Source organism: Scomber scombrus, chromosome 18 (genome assembly GCF_963691925.1).
Source record: "Scomber scombrus chromosome 18, fScoSco1.1, whole genome shotgun sequence".
NCBI classification, from domain to species: Eukaryota; Metazoa; Chordata; class Actinopteri; order Scombriformes; family Scombridae; genus Scomber; species Scomber scombrus.
Genome location: NC_084987.1, coordinates 10,320,128 through 10,342,737, shown reverse-complemented (window position 1 = coordinate 10,342,737; position 22,610 = coordinate 10,320,128). Strand labels below are relative to the sequence as shown.

General features: G+C 37.9%; 1 protein-coding gene across 1 annotated transcript; it reads right to left on the bottom strand.

Moving 5' to 3' along the window:
• Positions 1-4,059: 4,059 nt before the first annotated feature.
• Positions 4,060-22,092, bottom strand: hs3st2 (heparan sulfate (glucosamine) 3-O-sulfotransferase 2). Its single transcript, XM_062438031.1, has 2 exons — positions 21,581-22,092; positions 4,060-4,678 (listed from the first exon to the last, which is right to left on the bottom strand). The coding sequence occupies exons 1-2, from the start codon at positions 22,090-22,092 to the stop codon at positions 4,060-4,062; spliced, it is 1,131 nt and encodes a 376-aa protein (XP_062294015.1).
• Positions 22,093-22,610: the final 518 nt, after the last annotated feature.

The window sequence follows — 22,610 nt, the reverse complement described above, 5'->3', positions numbered from 1 at the left end:
AGGTTTTAACAGTTAGCGCTGTGTTTGTGGGCACATACATTAGGTGTGCATTTGTGCCTGCATGGAGCTATTATTCCTTCCTTTCAAAGAATTCATGGCTCCTTTAATGGGAAACTTTTTTTTTTCATTAGTGTGACACAGAACTCGTCAGTTGTATTACATCAAACAGCAGCATTGCAGATGTCGAGAGAAAACACCAACAAGCATCTGCAGAGGAAATAAATCAATTTTATTTTTTTTAAACATCTTTTAATTTAGAGGAACAGCTTGAAGTACAACAGTGATAGAACATGTTCCTGGGAGAACCTTGGGGAATGATGACATATTCAAAAGGTGCACTGAAGCAGGTAGAGGTTAGCTCACATGCCATTTTAGTATTTAATGAGATTTCCTCTGGAGGGGTTTCTTGCTGCAAAGTTTCAAATCATCTAAAGAGAAGTCTGCTCTTCTCATTGTCCAATGGAGAAAAGGAACATTCTCATTATCATCCATGGCTTTGGCTCATTAGGTTGGACAAGGAGATGTCTCGATATAAATACTTCAACACTGTCCCCCAAATGAAAGAAGAGATATCTGCTTCTACAACTCATTACATGTGTGAATTTCAAGTGACACCAGAAAACAAATGGCAGAAAACTTGGTATATTATATTTAAGAGATACAAACTAATTAATATAAGATGTTCTAAACTTTTTGAGCATCTTTCTTTGTCATTGAGCCATTTTATGAAATAGGCTATTGTTACTTTGTCTGTCTGACAACAGTTTTTCTTTAGATGTAGAGATTACATACACAAACTTGTAAATTGTGTGGAGTTTCAGGGTTGGAGCCTTAGCAGAATTTCAATAGACTTTCATGGTTATGACAGACATCTAAAGCTTTTGATTCCTTATGAGGCCACTGCAAAACACATATCTTAATGGGGCCTCATTAAATGGACTCCACAGTAATTGATTTTATTGTGTACTGTTAGATATTACTCATGCAGCAGAGGTGTATGTAACCTCAGAGTCTTTCAAAGTTCATGACATTTACAACAGCTTCTTTGGTATTTACTTAGAAGGTTAGAATGGTCAGTCAGACAGTTTTTAGTTACCCAGTGAATGATTTGTTCTTCGATAAAGGGGAGTTGGTACATTATATACATCAATGAACAGGGTGTTTTTAACCACACACAACTACACATGTGACATTGCAGGTGTATGGTGTCTGTTATATATAATATATGTATATTGCAAGAAACAAAAAGACGGAGGAGCACAAGCATTTGAAGATGTACAGATGCAATTTTTCTATCTGCAACATGGCACGCATGTAAAAGAGGTATGAATATTCCCAAAAAGTTCACCTTATGTTGTTCAACATAAGTCACACAGAAAGGAGTCATATGCAGGACTATTACATCAGAGTATTCACTGGATTTCATACAGTGGCAGCGGTGTGCAAGTTTTCCTCAGTGCCTTGTCATCAAGCCTTAAGCATTCTTGGGGGAAAAAATGTATAATTAACTGAACTGAGATAAAGTTGAGCTTATTGCTAAACTGACGTGTTTGCTGATGGCTCACTAAGTAGCAGGCAGCGGCTGCAGACAGCATTGGCAGGTTAATCAAAAATTAATGTGGAATATCACAAATGACAATTTAAATACTGCTGTTGGCCAACGGACATGTGCAAGAGCACAAGTGCACAGTTGGAATGAAGGTGAATATCTAATTTCCTTAATATGGAAGTTCACATTGTCACATTTGCACATTAGCCCAAGTGTGGCTAGATAGGACTGCTCAATTCAAAGCCCTGCAGCGGGGGATTAAACAATGAAAGCGAAACACCTATGGAGGAAGTCGAAGACACTTTACTCTTTCACAATTACCATGTTATCTTTGCTTTTTTTGGCCAGGATGCTTTTGTGGGATTATCATTTTACCTTAGCAGATATATTCATTAAAAAACCTTTTAACAGTTGGGAATGTGTTCATGAAATATATTAAACGACTATAGAAACTTCTTTGACATTTTCAGTAGTAACCATTCAATTTTACTGAATCCTCCATTTGCAACACTTTCTGTTAAAATGATAATAATTATGTGTATTCCTACAGTGGCAGGTTTGTATTTGCAATGCTTTTGTGAAAGTACAGTATGATATGAAAAATACTCTAGTTCAGATTTTCCCATTAATTGACACTGCACACATTAAAATGCGTTTGTTTTTTTATTTTTTGGTTTTATTATCATGTCTAGTTGATTTCATGTGGCCTGGTTTTATTTTTTGTATGTAAATGTTCAAAATCTTACTATGTTTTTGTCCATAAAATGTTGTTGTTTGTTATTGCAAACATATGGATTTGCTATAAACCAAATGCACAAACAAATAACAGTTCAGAAAGCAAGGAGGCAAGGAGAAGACTAATATATCAGACCATTGAGGCTTGTTTATTTAACAGGCCTATGCTAGCAGTTTTAGCAGTGTTGGAAGGTCATATAGTTAGCTGACAAGGAAAGTTAAATCTAAAGCTGTATTCACACGGGATAGATTATTATCGAGGGACTTCATGTTGTTTGAAATAATTGCAGACGTCATCTGTTTTCTTAATCCTGTGCTTATCTCCCATACCAGTAATCTGCACAGTAAAAACACTACCGTAATTTTGCTGCAAGTTTTCACAGAACACACAAGTTATCCTAAAATATTAGTGCAGCCAAATTTGCATATAAGTAATTTGGGCTTTTGTTATTGTGTCAATTCTTAGGATTCTCTGGTTTTCTTTGGCTTCTCCTCCTCTTTTGTTTCGGAGAATTGAAGGCTTCAGTAGAAATGATTACTTTGACTGGCTTTAGGGTTTCACATTCAGGAGGTTAATCAAGCTTCTTAGCATGAAGACCCGTTCAGAGAAAGAGCACAATCAGATCCATTGAAAGAGGAATATTGGAAGATAATAAGATCAATGACATGCATGGCAGCATTTGGTAAGCGTCACTTTTCCTCTCAAAGAAAACAATACAGCTGTGAGATGTGGTCAGTGAGTGAATGTCACGCTCACATGTGAAGGTAAGGTCTGTTGGTAAAAGTAGATTTATGAATACAGTGTTATAGCTGGAGTAAGTTATAAGTTCTGATTTTGACATAGTTGTCTGTTTTCTTCCTTTGTTACACATAGACTGGAACCAGGTTGTATTAGAATGTTATATCATATCAAAAATACACCACACATGTAGGGAAAACACATTATGCAGAAACCATAAAAAGGAAACTGCTATTTTTTCCCCCTTATTTGTTGACAAGAAAAACAGAAAGTATCTCAAATACTTGAATGTGAGATTTTAGCCTTTTATTTATGTGATCACAACAGAAATACTAACACAGAAAGAGCTGAGATCAACAAACTGCAAACCTTTACCAGCGTTGATTTTAATGTTTGTTTGTTTTTTGACAGTTGCAGTTCATTTATTCAGTTAATTTGCCACTGTTGCCCAGGAGCTTTTGTCAACAATAAGGAGATACATTTCATTGCAGGATAACTGACAGGCTGATTTTAATATTCATTTGACATTATGCTGCGACTTTATGTTGAGAGCTCATTTTAGCAGTAAAGCCAGTAGTTCAATTTGAGTGGAAATGATGAAAAAATAAGCAATCTAGCCAATGAATATTTAAGCAGTGTCATTAATGTAGGTCTGGTGTGGTTATATGACAGGGAGGTATTGTGTGAGCTGATGAATTGTTTAATGGATTAATTCTGGTTGCCTGATGATAATAATTCATGGCATGTCATGGATGTATGTGGTTGAGAAACTGTGTTTTTGTATACTGTATATGTTCATATAGTTTTCATATATTTTAAATAAATGGAACTTATCATGACCTGAATGGCCTAACCCAAGACCCAGCAACATGATGTGAAACCATTTATATTACTATATATTTTATTTTCTGAGTTGTATAATATTTCATATATATTTTCTCATTGTATAGATAGCTTAATAAACTTGTCATTTAAACATTTTGGTAAACCCTCAGAGGAAGCCATTTTTAAAACAGCCTGTTTCTGTATGACGCTCTCATTCCCACTTGAAGTCCTGCCCCACTGTTTCAAAGAATTTGATATTAAATGGCTTATAAAATTCCTTAAGCTGCTCTATGACCTCCTCTTCAATTTGTACGTGAGTCCTGCCCTTGGACTTGCCGAGGCAGCGCGGCTGGCTGCTGCTTTCCGGCTTCTTCAGACAGGGGAAGCCTTTGGTTCTATTAAAGTAGAAGTGCTTGTCCGTGATTATTCGTTTCAGTCCCAAAAAGTCCTGGACGCGGCCCATTTCCCCTGCTGGATCTGTGATCAGCCGCTCCCCGCTCACAAAGTGCATCTGCGACAGACGAAAGTACTGCAGCCAGTTCTCCAGATGCAGAATATACATCCCGATCCGTATGGCATTCCAGGAAGTGTCGACTAGTCCTAAACTTCTGTTCTTAAAGGCCAGCTCTTCAAACGTAGGGATGTCAGGCTTCTTGGAAAGTGTCTGAGTGTAGTCGGAGATGGCTCTTGTGACTGGGTTGCGCACCACAACAATCAGCTTGGTCTCATGGGACATGCTGGAGATGCGTCTGGGTGCATCTCTGGTGACAAAGTAGCTCGGAGTCTTCTCTAACGTGATCTGGCTGTCTAGTGTTCGTGGCATCAGTCCCCTTGAGAGAGAAACAAAGAATAAAACAAACATAGATGACTCAGCAAGAGTTATTATTTTCCTGTCCTGGAGCATTTCTACATTTCTTTGCTTTTCTGTTTCACAGGTGACAGATATAAATATATAACTCAAAGGTAAATTTCACATTCAGAATGTAAACAATAATACCTACCACTTGCGCAAACTGTCTAAATACTGTGTCATTATTATTGGAGAGTTGAGATAAATGCAGTTAGATTTTAAAGAAAAGAAAGAAATGCAGAAAGCAGAAAAAGGAAGCCGCAGTACAATGTCCAGTTAAGACAAACAAACAAATAAACTCAGTATAAATGTATTTGGTAGATATTCATTGGTGACAGGACAGCTTGCACAACCAAAACATACATCATCATTATCATCATCATGCTGTCAAGATAATGGCTCTGCAAACTACAGGCAAATGTTTCTATTTGTCAAATTTGTCATCTGAGTTTTCCTTCAGAGTGTAATATGTCATTCTGCTTTGGCACTTCGGTTCAATAAAAGTTGATTAATAAGCATCTGGTGTTGGCTGGTGAGAATGCCTCGCCCACAATTCAGAGACAATCCATACTTTTCCTCCCGTTTCCTCTAAACAGAAAAAGTGACTTTGCAATAGTGTCAGCACAATAAAGTGGCAGTTTGAGAAGAATACCTACAAAATAGTAATATTAAATCAGTCTTTTACTTTTAGGATTGCAGAAAATATAGTGCCTGAATTTCTCCTTTTCACAGAAATGTGAATCAATCTGGATTTCAGGTGTGCTACCACACAGTTCTGATGATTAAATATCACATTATTGTCTTTATTATTACTGGGGGAAAGCTTCGATTAAAATCTAACCTTTCTCAGAGCTTATACTCTCTCAAGGTAGGGGTAGCCATAGGTTACTTTTAAAGTCTTGAAAATATCGATCCATTTAGCCTTATTTATGAATCCTGAGTTGTTGGCTTGAGTGCCTCAGGGCCACTAGGCAACTATTAATCTTGCATGAGAACAGCACCCTTTTCAAGCAAACACACTAAAAAAACTAAGAAACAAAAAAACATGCAGCTATTTTCCAAGAGATGCAGAATCTACACAGATCTGTGGTTGTGTGCTGAGGGGACTGCCTTGTCCATTCCATACATTTTCACCATCCTCAGATATGAAGGTTGTGTAGTTGAAAGGACCCTGCACTGTGTGTGCTTGTTCAGAGTTGCAACTTGTCGTACTGCAAAATTGGGCTGACAATGTGAACATACAGAGTGAAAGGTCACAGATGGTTTTGCTTAAAATAGCAAATACGCAGCTGCCTGGTGTCGACTACAGCTGTAAGACTACACAGCACACTGTACTGCACTATAAACCATGAGGATTTTCAAAATTAAGTCTGTGTTCATAAAATTATTTTGCTAATATTAGGAGAGGATTTAGCAATGGTTGATTTTTGTTTGGACTCAAAAATCCATGTGAGCCTGTCCACCAGAGGAAGTTACAGCATGCACTAACTTACCTTGAGTTATTGATTTTTACAGCTGTTACGTCTGTTTACTCCCACTGAGTCTCAACACTGGGTAAATTACATGACAGTGAGATGGAAGTCATAGAACACTGAAGGGACAGAAATAGAGATGTAAAATAAATACTGATGCATTTGAAGGTGGGAACCAAGTGGCACCATTGGGATCAATTACCATGAAAGTGTTAAGAAGGACTGATATAATATTGAGGTATGTTGTGAAATACTACACTTTGATTTGACATGTGTCTGTCCAATGTCCCTCCGTTCCACAGTTTTTGTTTGAAGTCAAATCTACATTTAAATGTCTAAAAATGACTAGACCGTTGCTATATAATTTGTTCAGGACTGACTGCCAGCAATTTGAAATGTAACAAAGCCCACCAATGGCAGAAGACCCCAAACAGGAGTTGAACATGCCACAACACCATTCCTTAGCCCTAACCTGCCTTTGCACTTGACTGCATCAAATATTGTCTCATGGTTGATGAATCAATTGATGAAAAGGATTCTGTTCACACAAGATTACATGAAAACCGAAATATTAACACATTCCTCTGCTGTGCATTATCTAACCATGACTCTAATCTGGCACTGTTGCTCATTAAACTGATACCTGCAGCACCCCTCCTCTGAGCTTTGGGTGTCTGATCTTTTACCTGCAGTTGTCAGTTGTCTATTCAAAGGATCGTTTAACTAGCTGTAAATGCAGCCAGGGAGAACAAGGTGCAATCCAATGATCAAAGGATTTTAGTCTTTATTTTTTTTATCAAAATCAGGGTTATTTATAATGGATGCTTTCATGTCAGTGGGAGCAGCCTGGACCAATAAAATCCAAGTCGCCTGTCTCGGAGTGACGTTAATGAGCAACACTGTGGGGTGTCTGTAATATCTACAAACATTTTTTGATCTAACATTTTGTAGTTAGGGCTTATGTTCATTCTCATTTGTGTGGTTATCACACAATTAGCATCCACATGTGAGTCAGCTCTACCACAACACATTTTAATGGTCACACATGAACCTTTAATGGCCACGTGTGCCTTTTAAAGTGATGTAAGAAACAGAGTGCGAGTGAAGGGCAGAGATTTATTATTACTAATAAATCATTTTCTTTGCTTATTCAAACACATGACAGCAGTGGCCTCATTTATGTATTTCTTTGTTATTAAGATAGTGGGAATCAGGCCAGAAGGAGAACATGTGATACCTGAGGCAGGCGTCTGAACCAACCACCAGAAATTTTTTTCTCGCTATGACCCCAAGAAAGTTTCAGCACTGCACACAATATCAGAAATTAAAAAATAAAATCAGGAGTCTTTACTGCATCAGGTCTGCTTTTCTAAAGCTGTTATGTCCTGGCTGGATATTAATTATCTGCATTTATCTAAATCATTGTAATTCAAATAAAAATGGTTTGAAACTTCTGAATCTTTATCACTGAAACCAAACTGCACTTTAAGTTAACATTTTGCTTTTTGGAATGACACAAGCATGCACGCACATACACACATGTTGTCCTAGGTCACTTTTGTGGACATTATGTAGACTTAGACTCATTTCCTGGAGACTTACCCAAACCATGACCATAACCACTATTCACCTAACCCTAACCTGTACCTTAACTTTAACCACTGACCCGAAAATCAGCTTATTCCAATTTGAGGACACAGCTTTTGTCCCCAATTGGACAAGCTGTTCCCAAATTAACTTGTCAAAAGTCTGAAAGTTGTCCCAGAAATTAGCCTATGACAGCCCACATATCAGATCATGGTCACTTTTGGTGATAAGAGTTACATTCATTTACTGGAGATAACCACTACTTGCCTAATCTTAACTTTAACCACAAAACCAAAAATGTGCCTTTTCCAAATTGGGGACATAGCTTTTGTTCCCAGTGTGAAAGCTATCCCCAGTTAATCAGGAATGGCTTTGGTCCCCAATTGGACAAGCCGTCCCCAATTAACTCTGACATTTGTCCTCAAAAGTAGCCTATAACAGACCACACACACCCATACACACACGCACATACACACACACCTTGATCAACTGACATTTGAGTGAAGTGCTCTGATTGATTACCGCCTTCTCCCTTGGAGTCAACATTAAATTCGTTGGGGTAATTTACAGTGCAATGTGGAGTCTTCACCATTCTTGGTGAAACTTTAAGTCAGGATGCATTACAGGCTTTGCTATGACATTTTAATCACTGTGGGAAAATGAACTCAGGTGTGGAAGATCTGCTCAATACTGTAAATGAGACCCGTTCTGGGTCAAATAAGAGAACGTAGTTGGAAGTTAGTTTGTTCTGAATGCAAAAATAGCAAATTGAATTTTATTCATTGGTTAAATTATGACATGATATAACCCTAAAGGAAATGGTTTCTTATAGAAGGACAGAAAACAGAGTTGTTTTTTAACTGAGCTATTCTAACAGTGAGAACCAGCTCAATCTGTTTAAACACATCACTGGGTGTCACTGAAAATGGGTGTCATGCAGGTGCTAATGGGTATTCACATGGAGTTCCTTTTTTGATTTGGCTCCTTTCACAACAGGGAGATTTAACAGTATGTTAAGTGTGTAGCACTGGTTCACTTTAATGTACTGCAAAATAAATTCCAATATGAAAACAGATGAAGCAAACACTAAAGGCAAACAGACTTATTTATACGTTTCTTTATTGAGTCTTCACATGTATTCATTATTAAATATGGCATTTTCTAACTAGAATTTGGGCTATGAAGTGAAGCATTAAATCAATTTTAAATAGACTTTCTACAATTCTAACAACTCTGGTCTATAATTATTTGATAAAATGTTTTCTGTTAGCTTTAATTCTGAGAAAAGAGAGCAAGAAAAAAAAAGAACATCCTTCTGCATCTCTTATCTACAGGTAGTTGGGGTCAACAGAGGAACGCAAGGCAGTCATTGCCACTCATTAATGAGCTGCAGTGCAGTGAAAGCTTGTCTGGATGTTGTAGTGACCCTGAAAGAGCCTTCTGGCTACCTTGCTCACCGATTTATCTCTGTTGGTGCAGTGGAAGCAGGAGGTCTGGAGTTCATTCTTAGTACCCTCTGGACTCTGGTATATAATTAAGGATGCATAAGCCACGAACATGGATGTCTTTATTTCAAAGTCCCGAGGACTCCCTATTAAACCCAGATAGACCGTTGTACTGCAGTGTGCATTTCCACCGGGAGAACATGCCACAATTGTATACACCGCTGAGGCACTAAAAGACAACAATTGGACTGTTATTACTTGGCCAATCAAGAGTCAAACTCAAGACAACCGTGATACTACTATTTATATTCCTAAAAATGAAGGAATTCATGCATTTTAAATCATGTGTGCCTAATTCAATTACAATTTATAGCTGAAAGTTAATCCCTGTAACAATTCCTTTAACTTCTGTGGGCTAGTTAATATCTGTAAATTGCCTGGTTATTCTATTTCACACAGGCTTTGACCTCTCATGAGGCTTTTAAATGTTTAGTTAATCTTCTAAAGTGTTCAGTGTACTTCTGTATGTGCTCTACTGATCAGGATGAGCCCTTTCAACCCAACATGGTCTGCCCCAACAGTTAGGTAGAACTTCATGTCATCAAGCTCACACAGGTCTGGAGAAAATGTTATCAAAAACAGGATGTCCACTCTTCAGGCAGCCATTCATCTGGCTGTGAGTTTCCATCTACAGAACTGTGGGTAAGATTTTGCAATATGTGCTAAATTTATGACAGCATAAATGTAGCACATCCTCTATTTAAAAAAAAAAGAAGTTACTCATGAACAGGAGCCAGGCAGCAATCTTGTCAGCACAAAGTAGGAAAACAGTTGGATGGGTAAAAAAAGTCCTCTGTAGCGCAGTGTTGTTGTGTAACCACCTTTTGTGCTCAAATTAGACTGACAGACAGTGATCTGGCAATACAACCATTCCAGTTACATCACCTCTCATCTACTGTTTTCAATGACAGCACCAGCAGAGGACTGCAGGAGACTCTAATACCCCCACCCCAGCTAAGTCACAGGCACTGACCTTATACACTGAGCGCTATCACTCAGCCACCACCTGGAAGCTGCTAACAAAGGAAAATGTACTGTTGTGGTCTTTTCAACACCACCTAGAGCACCTTTTTTTGTCCAATCAATGTGGTACTAGAGGCAATCTTATGGAATGACTGATAACGTAAGGGTTTATTCTCTTTTGATCATGAATATGCTCAGTAATGTTTATAGCAACCTCACATTTAAAGTTTGATATTTCTTACACAAAAGTAGACATTTTGGCCTGTTGGTGTTGCTGGAGAAACATCAAGGGGGACCAAATACAATAGGATTTGTTCAGAGGAGTTCAGCTAGTAGCTGTCAACATGTCTTCCTCTGTTTCAAAGTGTTGGACAGATGGCCAGACAGGCCTCACAGAAGGGACATCGCCCTCCTTACATCCCATGGCTGGCAGAGCAAATAACAAAACTAAATAACATTTTTCCCAAACAGAGATATGAAATACAGTCAAACTGCAGCTGAGTAAATCCAATCTGACAGCAGAATCCAAAAGATTACCACAGAGTAAAAAACCTGACTCACACACATACTAAACAAATATTGAATATTAAAGCCATTTGGTGCACTCCCTGTATGTGACTTTGAAGAAGCTTAGCCAGAGTGTCAAGAAAGGTGATATGAGCCAGACTCAGAGACTCATTGACAGACTACAAAAAGGTGATTTATTCTGACCAGTGAAACAATAGCAAAAAACAACAAACAAATCATACTTGACATAAACTAGATAACTCAACTTCAGCATGATCACATGCACACAGCTACACAGACTGATTTGATTGATTGATTTCTCTCTCTCTCTCTCTCTCTCTCTCTCTCTCTCTCTCTCTCTCTCTCTCTCTCTCTCTCTCTCTCTCTCTCTCTCTCTCTCAAACCAACAACTCTCCCCTTAAATAGGCCGTCTAATCTATCATAGATAGTCCTCACCATAAGCCAAAATAAGTACACATCTTACAGATACTAAACCAAACATTTAACTGAGTGAAATTATTCACCCCCTCATACTTAGTCTAACCCATGACATCACTGGTAATGTCAGGAAGAGGTTAAAAGCAGGAAGTCATTGGGAGACTCCAGCTGTGTCTCAATTCAGGGAAGGCATCCTTCGAAAGGCTGCATTTGAAGACCAAATGTGTCCAAGCGGCACAACCAAGGTTGTCATTTCAAAGGCTCCTTCAAATGCAGAATGAATGCAGCCCCTGAATTGAGACACAGAATCCCCCTTTGCCATGCTACTTTGTCAGAAATAAGACGTAGAAAGAAAGCATTTGATTCAATATCTCAGAAAGATAAAAAGGACACATTGATCTGATAGATATTGAACAAAATAATTAATAAAAAGTGTTATTGAATTCTTTTTCAGTATCTTAGACTAACTAATTTGAATGAGAAGATATGAGTTTTTTATTAATATTGTGCTAGACATTATGATCTACAATCGACACCAGTTGGTGGCGGTAATGCGACAATTATTTGTTTGCCAACTGCCAATAAAACTCAAAAGAAGAAGAAGAAGAAGAATAAGAAGAAACTTCCCCTTTGTCTCCCGAAAAAATGGTAGGTATGGTAAGAAATACAAGCTCCTCTATACTCATAAAACTCAGGACTAAATGAATACTTCTAAAGAGCTATGCAGATTCATCAGGGATGCAGACCATCAGAACACGTAAAGGTCAGCTTTGAATCATCTCCTCGTGAACAATCAATGAATTCAGAATGTATTACTTTCATTTCACTGTGGTTTGAACTTAAAACTGAATGCTGCAAATTGTCAACACAACACAATTTCTCAGTAAATGCTTGCAGCTCAAATAAAGCAGTGTCATGCAACTATACATGCAAAACCCAAATCCCTTACAAAAATACAACAAATAGAATCTATCACAAACACTATACTGTTGGCACAGGTGGTTTTCCAGTAGGTTACATGTGAAATGTAGAGTGGTGAAAACATCAGTGCCAAGGCTTTACCAGTTTACCAGTATTGTGTGAGTTTACCTTCCACAAATTACTTATATTATATATCAAACTGTTAGCTTTCAGCATGCTTTGTCAACTTTGTTTGTCATGTGACCTTTAATCCCAAATCTGGTCCCTGTATCAAAATTCTCCGTTTTCTCCTGTGGAGTTGAATCAATGATTCGTTACGTATTACCTAATAGTGCTGGTGCACGGCAAACAGTAGTTCAAGTGTAGTCACAATGCAGTTTTTCTTGTGCATAAGCCTATTTATTTGAACTTGTATTATTTTGTAATTTTACTGGCTCCACATGGACCTTCTCTGAAGTGGGAGGAGGACACTCAGTCTTTACTGCTGATGGGCACCAAAACTTGTTGGCCACTCGCCACATTTGTTTTTTTGTTTTAGCTTGTGCCCAGTTTCAGGTAGATAAGATCCTTTCATTTGGTTTGCTTTATTCGGGAGCAAAGTCCCAGAGTGGATCTTTGCTTGCTGTAAATAACCATTAAGTGTAGTGGGGAATAATTTGCTTAATTGCTGCATTTCTGTATTCATTTATTTTGCTCTATTAATGTGATATTGTCTAGATGTTTGTGGGGTTTTACTTGACTGAATCGGGATGATGGTTGTCAGATTTAAATCCTGAATCGGTTTTATATTTGTTTTTTCCAAATAAAACAGTAATTCACTCATTTGGATATAGGGACAATATAATATTTCACATACAAAGACGTTCATTTTGCATGTTCTTTTTGTGTAGTATTCAAACACATTGTTTTCCTATGTGACTCGATGTCATCAACATGTTTTTTGTCCAATGAGCAATCAAGCACATTTGAACATGTGAATTAAGACAGAAACTAGCTCTGATCTGATTAGGATTTATCTTAGGAACAATTAAACACAAACACTAAACCATTAATCAGAGAGAATTTGAAAATGCCCTTTACCTACCTCTAGACAACAAATGTTTGTAACCACAAGGACTAACAATGAACCCTACCCATTAAACAATATGCAGACTCACAGGTTGACCATTGAGAGGCCAAAATCAAAGTAAGAAAAAAAGAAAAATTAAGAAAAAATGTGTTGGGTGTGTTATCACAGCTACCAACACAGGGTAATGAGGGTCACAGGCCAATGTAATATCTTACACAAAAAGCTTTGGTGTAGGACAAAAATGTGACACTTTGTAGACAGAATAGTTCAAAACTTGTATCAGAGGTACTGCAAGTCAAATAATCTCAAACACACAGTTACAAATGAATTCAAATTCCAGTTTTGATCTAGTTCTCCAATCATGTAGCTTAATTATAGCTAAACATGCAATAAGATGAAATCAACAGTAACAAAGGGAAGAACAAAGTAATATGAATGTACTGATGAAAAGCTATTCTAATTTACACGCTCAATGTTGTGCCTGGGTTTATAAAAGCATACGCTCATTAAATGAGTGTCTGATTTATACACTGTCCTGAAAGCCTGTCATAGCAGCTTCAGGGTAAATCCTAGCTATGGTATCATTTTTGGATAAATTGGAGCACTCAGGTATTAGGTTTTGTGTTATCAGATGTCTGAGATACAGCAAATTATTTTGCCCCCCATTTGGGTTACATGATTTTGCATTATTTTTAATAATCACGAGTTAAGCCCTGAATAGGTTTTCTCTGATTCAAGTCTTTCAAAAGTGAAAATATCTTTTGTTGGCAAACTTCCTTCCATATTTTAACAAAACGAACTTGGGGAAAATGTGTTTCATACAAACCATTTGTCCTGAAATGTCCTGAAAAGCCAATACCACACACAGACTTGCTCCCTGCCACCCAAACCCATTAACAGTTTGTATTACACAGGTAGACTGTGCAGAAAAAATGTTCTTATGCTGTGTGATTCTCATAATGTCTATGCCACTGCACTTCCTAAAAATGGCATCTTCCTCTTCCCTGATATGACAGCACAGATCCAGTCTGCAGTGGAGAGGCTGCTCCATTATTAAAGTATCACTCACTAAGATTACAGCTGTGAAGACATTTGATCATTAATCACCAGCAACACCAGCCTGCCTCCTCCAAAGTCTATTAAGAGTGAACAAAGAGAAGTCCAGACGAGTACAGTAATCCTGCGGCCAATTCAGCTATGGGAAGAAACAGAGGTGAATAGCAATGCAGCGTCCTGAGAATCAAGCACCCATTTCTCTCATTTAATTGAGGACAAATTGCTTGAAAATAGCAGACTGACTGAGCCAAATGCCTCAGTGTAGAGGATTTTTCTGACATCAGGGTACATAATAGAATTAAAATATATTTATAAGAAGACAATACAGTTCAGCAATACTGTAAAAAATGGCATAATGTATTTGACCTTGAAACAAAACCTATTTTATTGCTGTCATTTCAACCCTAGGCCCTTGCTTTCCCTGAAATAACAATTATTCATGGTTTGGTCTGCAGAGGGAAATGACTGACACTTGCTCTCCTTGAGCAATAACACATTGAATTGAACTGAGCTTCGAGCTGTCACATTAACATGTAGCACGACCAAGTATCCACGGACACCAAAATGAAGACATTCAGGCTGACAGGAAAGCCTCTGAAATCCTGAACTGCACTTTCTCAGATGAGGATTGCTTCTTATTGTCTTGATTTTGGTGAATCTATAACTGCTGGACTACTGTTTAAACCGATGAACATGTAAATCACGTTGGTACAGTGTGGTAATGAGATATTTATATTATATATATATATTATATTATATTATATTTTTATACTTCATTTGAAATAATACTGATGATACCACTGTGACATTGCGGATGACAGCCAGTGATTGGCAGATTATATCCTGCCCCTGCACATCATAAACTGTATACATCTCCTGAATTTCACCTATTTGTCCAGTTGTGTTGCAGCATATTACTGAACATAAATAGATACTTCTTGAATTTTCATCAGCCATGGAGGCTGAAGCTCTTGAAGGTTCTTTCTGGGTTTACAGTATAGCCTCTGGCAATGTGACAGTCAAGGATATTAATAAATAGAGAGCGGACAGTCCACACACCTTTAGTAGTTTCACTCTTTACTTAGATGGTGAAAAAGTACAAAAGGAGACAGAATATGGGAGACATAGGAGGGAAAAGCTCAGGATTTGATCCCTGCCTGGTCAGTAGGGACACACCGGGTTCGCCAGGGGAGAAAGTTAACAAGCTGACAATCTCTAAATGTGAGCTAAGGATCACTGACTGCTGGAATCACAAAGTCCCTGAAGTGACATGAGTTATTTTTAAATACTATTTGTTACAGGGTGTGCTGTGAAGTCAAAATGTTATATATTTAAAGGTTGCACCAATTAACACAGATAAGCGACATCAATTATGTGTAATTTAATCTGAAATGATTTGTATGACCGCACAAATGCTTTTTGATGGATCTACAATTAAATGTGATGATTAGCACCATGCATTTAACATTAATTTGGTTATGTGTCCAGTCTCTGTATTATCAACAACATACATCACTTCATAAACAGCAACCCTGATGGTTGCAGCTGTGCATAATGTTCTCTCTGTGTATGAGTGGGTGTGTAAATGAGAGGCAAATTGTGAAGTGCTTAGTCTGTTAAAGTAGAAATGCACATATACAGTAGGTAAGTCCATTTACCATTTTTCAGGTGGCATTTGCCACCAAACACACACATTTTTTCACACATTCATTGTTCCAGATTATATCAATTTAACCTTTAGCAGACAGGGTTGTCATCAAAAGTAGTGCAACAAGTTAAGTGTAAAGAGGAGGTAGAATCAAGTGCATTTTACACTTGATTTCTCTGAAATGATTCCCTGCATTTAACCCATTCAAACTATGATATAGACAGACAGATAGAAAGATATTTAGAAATATTCTTTAAAAATACTGTTAAAATCTGCAAATGGTGCAAGTTCTGAAATGCTATTACATCATATATCACACCAAGACAGCTGCAAGATTGAACTGGAACTACGGCTTCTTCAATTATAAATATTACAGCTATAGTATATGACTGGTTCATAATATATGCATGATTATATCACTCCCTGAATAAAAGCACTATCTTGCTGCTTTTCAGACTGGTCTAAATGGGGAAACATCTCAAAAAGAGTTGTTTGGTAATTAATGTTAACCGCTATATGTCTCTGAGCTGCACTGGAATGAAGACAGCTCTCATTAATAATGCAGGGTTACGTCTGACCATCCCTCGCTGTAAAATGTGCAGTTTTCTGTGTTAAATGAGATCCATCTAACTTTCTGTCCTCATCAACCTTTCTGATGATACTGTTCCAGAGCTCCCTGCCTCCCCGAGCCAATTAATGTGGACCTGGAGAATATTCGTTACTGCAGCCTCTCATACAATTTCAACCCTTCTCAGGGAATCTACTGGAATGCTTCTGCCTCCTGTGAAATCAATAGGGCTGAGATGCCCTTTTAAGTCTTGATGGTGTATAGCAACATGTTTTTGTTTGATCTTTATGATTCGGTGAGAAGGGAAAATGTGGTGAGAGGAGTTTCAAGGAAATTGGTGGCAGTGAAATGTCTGTTTTATCAGGTCCTGTATGGTTATGTGAATATCGTTGCACAAAATAAATGAGGCCACATGTGTTTTCTGATCAGGAGGCACAGTAATGAACGCGGCCACATTCTTCTTCTGCACCTAAATGATCTGTCACATGCTTAATGTAACAGGACAGAGTGTGCAGAAAAACTGGGCAGTACACTGCACTTGAGGAGAGTTAAATTGGTGTCATGTTGTTTTCTATCCGTTTCTCAGACATTAGTCAATGACTTAAAATATGAACAAAAGGTTTTGAAATGATAACAAATTCATATTTTTATCTTCTTTAGAAAAGAGCATTTTGATTTTCAAGTTACACATACTTGTTGTCCTGTAATGGCATTTCCAGGAAGTTCTAGTTGATGAAGGACTGTGAGTTGATAATATTAAACTTGCAGTGAACTTTTTTTTTCTTTTTTAGATATAAATGAATGTCCATTATATTCAAGCCCTTGCAAAATGATTTCACACACTGTTGATTAAGCCTATCCCTGCCAGATGAATCTCTCTGCATTTCACAGTATACAGAGTTTTTAAATCTCACATTCCTGTGCTGGCTGTTTGGCTGTCAATTGTGTGGCTCTTCCAGACTTCCAAAATGTTATAGGACAATATCAATCAACTTTTGATAATGCAACAAGTCATTTCATTGGGTTTGTGTGACATGTAAAACACTTTATCCATCTTTTCGGCCAATGGTATGCTGGCCGTCAGGCATACAGAGACAAATCCTGGTGGGCCGGTGGATCGTCAAAAATATGTTTTTGGGCCGGTGTCAAAACATCCATTTTTACTGGCCCGCTTTATGTGCCTGCCATTCAGGGTGCGCATGAGTGTGTGCCGCATGCCTGTGTCAGGCAATCACAACCAAGCGCCCCCCTTTACTCTCACAGCCAGAGGGGGGAAGACAGAAGTCCCACACTCCAGCTTTAATGTACTGATCCCAAAGTGAACTTCAATACTCAAATTAATCAGAAAATTAATCAATGTCAGCAAACAATTATTGGACTCATTCATCAAGTATAGACTGTGGGGCTGTAATGTTCAAAATAGGCTACAAAGTTAATTTGTTGAATGAATTAAATTGAGAGTAATCCTCTTTGCTACTAAATGGCCTTTGAGTAAAGATTATTTTGTCAAACTACTGTTTCTAAGTTATGTTAGCATGTTAACAGCATGGATGTATTATCAGATCTGGACACCAGACTCAAAGATGGTGCCTACTCAATTTAATAAGAATTGATCGCCTGGAACATGAGCCAAAACGTTTCTAGCTTCCAGGGTTTACCTCAGTGTGTGTGTGTGTCTCAGTGAAAATGCACAGTTGTGTTTCTCCCAAGTCTGTGGGCTAATACTTTATATTGTGGTGGCGTCACATATCTTAAAATCATTTTCTAGGCTCGAGGAACGTTTTACAAATATAAGACCTTCATGGATCAAAAATGAATAATATAAAGAATGATAATGGATTGTAATCGCATTCATAGGGTGTCCTGCTAACAGTTTTATAGACATCTATAATGATGGTCTGTGTTTCCCATAGCCTATGCGGCCATATCCAGGTGTTATTATACATTCATGTTTAACAGTCATACAGCTGTAAAATGCTAATGTTAGGCATATTAGCAGTCTATGATATAAGATATAATGTTAAATGAAAAGTAAATTAATCAAAATAGAATAACACGTTAAATGGTAATTTATATGCAATAGTTTTTGACATTTTACCCAGGGCCAAAGTTGTTGACTGACTGACCATCTCTGTCCTAACTTGGCTAGAGGTTTCTGGTTACAGATTTTCAAATATTAATGTTTTCTTGCTTGTCTTTCATATCATATGAATGCAAACATTCACACTTACTGATTTGTTGACTAAATATAAAATAATAACAGAACAATAATACACAATGGCCATGTTGGTCCGCTGACTTTGGTATATATTTTTATTTTCTATTCTTTATTATTACTTTTTAAAATGTGTAGTTTGGATGAGAAACTTTGCACTGGAAATAAATCATAGTGTTTAATAAATATTACTTGTTTTATATTCCCCAACCAGGACTTTCTATTTCGACATTAAAAGATAAATAAGATAAATTATTGATTCATCTAAAAATCACCTTTATTTGCAGCCCTCTGATAAACAGGTAGATTGACAGATGGGGCAACTTATAAATTGGGCTGTTGAAAATAGCTCATTGCAGAGCACATGTAGAATGTACAATTACATAATGTAACTTGCTCTAGAGACACATCTGACAGTTAATCAAAATGGAAAGATACTTTATGTGACATGGTGCCAACAAACCAAACATTGGCCCTCAGTGATTATCTGTCACAGCCTAATACAATGAACATCACTCAGTCAGTTGCCAAGATGGATAACAGTTGCTGCAGGCTGAATTAACCAGTCTCCAAAGTATTGTTAAAGTGCTTATCTTGAATATATATTCTACAAGTGACATCATATCACTTTGGTAGCTGAATTTATCTTTGCTTAAATAATCTAAACTGACATGAATATAAAAAATTTTAAAAAATCGTACTTAGTTAAACCCCCACCCGCCTGGTCTAATAGTTTGCTCACCCATGAAGTAAACTGTTGCTTTTGCACCATTAGGTTGCATTACGATGGCATATCTAAGTGATGGGAGTTTGCTGGTGCAGTGAATGGACTAATGGATGGGGTAGGATAATGTCTGATGTGTTGCTTTCTGATCTGGGCTCTTGGAGAGGCAGAAAAAGTGTGGGTGTTGGTGTACTTCTGTTACTGCGGTGTGTTGTGTTGACGCTTATTAATGAAGTAACGTGAATACACAATGTACGAATGACTCCATCAGTCTGCGTCTACATTTGGCTTTGCGTGTGCATGTGTTTCCATAAATTAATCAACGTGGGTGAATTATTACTGTGTATAATGTCTTCATGTGCTGAGGTATTTACTATTCATCGCACTCATACAAGTGTTACAAAGACAGGAACCTTCATTTGTGAATATGCTGTTTGTAAATCTAGGACATTAGTGAAATACGCACAACAATAAGACTATCTATCAAGTATGGCCTTGGGAAGTTTTAGTTTTAACGTTTAAAAAGCAAAAGGCTCTTTGCTGCACATTCAAATAAAGTGGCATTACAATGTGTGCTTGACAGCCAAAAATTACATAGAAAATTAAGATTAATATCAGACATTTCAATTAAAAAGAGACCTTAATAAACATGCAAATTATTGAAGAAGCGTTTTCTTTTTAACTTCTGACCAGGGGTTTCTGGAGTGTTTTTGTGTCTTACTTTAATGCATTTTTGTAATGTTGTTTATTACTTTGAAGATAATTTCATGAGCATGGATGTGCTTTTGAGAAGAATCCATTGTGAAGACAAATTTTGTATGTGTATGTCTAAGGTTGTCTTGCGTTTGACATTCTGTTACAACAGTTTAGTCAATTATTTCAACTAAAATAAGGAGTATTATAATAGTCGTTCCAGCGCAAACACTGCCTTGGTGGTCAATAACTTGAATCCATGTGCAGAATTTAGGAAATATTTTAAACATAAAGTATCTATCCTATAATTTGATAATTCATATTTATTTAAAAAGGTGAAATCAATGCTGCCAAAAGAGAAGGTATGACAGAAAAAACGCATAGCCCACATGCATAACAAGATCATAACAAACTGTCAGCTGAGACATGATGGGAAGGTACTCGTATACATGATAATTTCCTGCAGCCTTAGGTGTTCATTCCTGCACTGCAGCCTGAGAAAATAGACTTCATCTTTGGCTCTATGTTCATGGAAACATTGCTCTGTTGCTGTTTCTGCCACACTGGAGGAACTAAGGCCATGTGAGAGGATAGCTGTATAGTCTAGGGAGCTCCAACATTAAGACATAATGTAACACAATAAAATCGAGGCTGAATTTGAGTGCAATATTTTCAGTCTGCGCACTCAGTTTGGCAGTGTTCTTTGCATTTTTTTCTTGAGATGACTCCTGCTTTATCATTATTTTATAGATTTAAGTTGTATTAGATTAAAAACACAAAAATACAGTATCACCCAGTAAGGGGTCCTGTTTTCAAATTGGATTGAATAGGACCATCTGTAATATCGAGAAGAAGTGAGTGAGACAAAGAGATAGAGTTGGGTGGGGGTGATACCCTTTGTTTGTTGCACCTCACAATATGATCTCCTTTGCTTTCACCAATCGACAGAAGAACATTTTGTGCTGTGTGTAGGCTTTTTGAAGCCAGCTGGCAACCTGGTGGCTGTCTGTGTCATCTGTACTGTTGGCTGTGATTGTTTGTGTGAACTGATCCTACATCAGCCTCATGGAGCTGTCTGTTCAGCACCACAGAGCTCTGCTGACAAGAAACATCTGCGTCATTCACAAAAAACATTATACAAAAGTACAATCAAACTTGTGATCTTGGTACTGGCATACTACTTGTGAGTAAGTGAGTTTATATTTGTGTCTGTGTATAGACAAATGTAACACTCATAATGAATTTAGGCATATTGTGTTTAAATAGAGTAAAATGAAGGAGACTGAGAACTGTGTCAGACTATGGCATGCTTGTCAGAAAACTGGTTAAATGCACATTTTCTGCACAAAAATCTACAAAAGCAGCCCACATATTAAAAGAGTCCCCTGTTTGAAGAGCAGAGGGGCTCTGCACTGTGACAGAAGTAAAGACAGTGCAGGATCTACAGTATGCAGAAGAAAAGGTCAAGCAAGAGTAGCAGAAACATTACTTAAGTGTTTGTTATATCTTTTCCCACCTGTACCATTCCAGCCCTCTGTCATAGTTTCTATCGAAAAAGTGGGGCTCCGTTCCCAGTGCGCGCACATCTGGATGTATCCGGATGAACTCCAGCACCGCCCTGGTTCCTCCTTTCTTTACACCGACTATTAACGCATTAGGCAGCTTCTTATTCCCATATCTTTGTGCAACACTCATGTTTGTCAACTTCGTGTCAGCCCAGTAAGTGCCGGACGAGGCAGATGCTTTAGTTAGGTATCGGGGATCACTTGATCCTCGCTGGGCAGCAGACTCATCCAGAGCGGACCTGACTTCCAGCGAAGCGCAATCGTCTAATTTCCCAAGAAGTTTCTTCCCTCCTGCGTTCTTGCTCGGCGGGCATCTTTTCCCCTCGTAACCCTTGTTTGTCATGATTGTGCTGCGACAAAAAATAATACTATAGAATAAATAGGTGCAAGACAGTGAAACAGTGAATATGAAGGCGAATCTTGCGCTGAATCTGTTCGTAGATGAGAGGAGCCTATGTGCCATGTCTCCATGGGTTCAAAGTGCTGCATGATTTTCCATCGGAGTCTTCCTCCTCTCTTGCTCTGCGATTAGAGTCTGGCAAAAATGTAGGTTCCAAAGTCAGACAGACTGGAATATAAGGATAGGGGTGGCTTGTCTGAGGCATAAACTGCGCGTAAATCGTGTTATTTCTTTTCATAGGCTGCTGAACTGTACGAGAAAACTTGGAACACAATATGTTTGCAGCTGCTTCAGAGAGAAAAAATAGGTCAGTCCCTTTTAAAACAAGTTTTTCCTAAGTAGTTTTGAAGTGATTCCTCAGGATCAGTTACTGATGGCACTGTCTTATAACGAATCCGAAAGCAATTTGACGCCCATCGTGATCCTCCTTCTCCTTGTGTGTGGATTGTGAGAGGAAAGGAAAAGTCCAATGCGTCCCCAGTGTACCCAAAACTCTCAGCAGCGCGACTGTAGCCTATACCGCTCGCCTCTGGGGTAGATTTCGATGCTCAGCCCATCTTTCCCTTTCATAATGAAGTTGT

Bases quoted from the DNA above. Each gene is read 5' to 3' on its own strand.
- hs3st2 (XM_062438031.1), bottom strand. From the start codon at position 22,092: ATGGCACATAGGCTCCTCTCATCTACGAACAGATTCAGCGCAAGATTC. The intron at 4,679-21,580 runs GTGGGAAAAGAT...TTCTCTCTCAAG, and splicing joins AGAGGGCTGGAATGGTACAG to GGGACTGATGCCACGAACAC.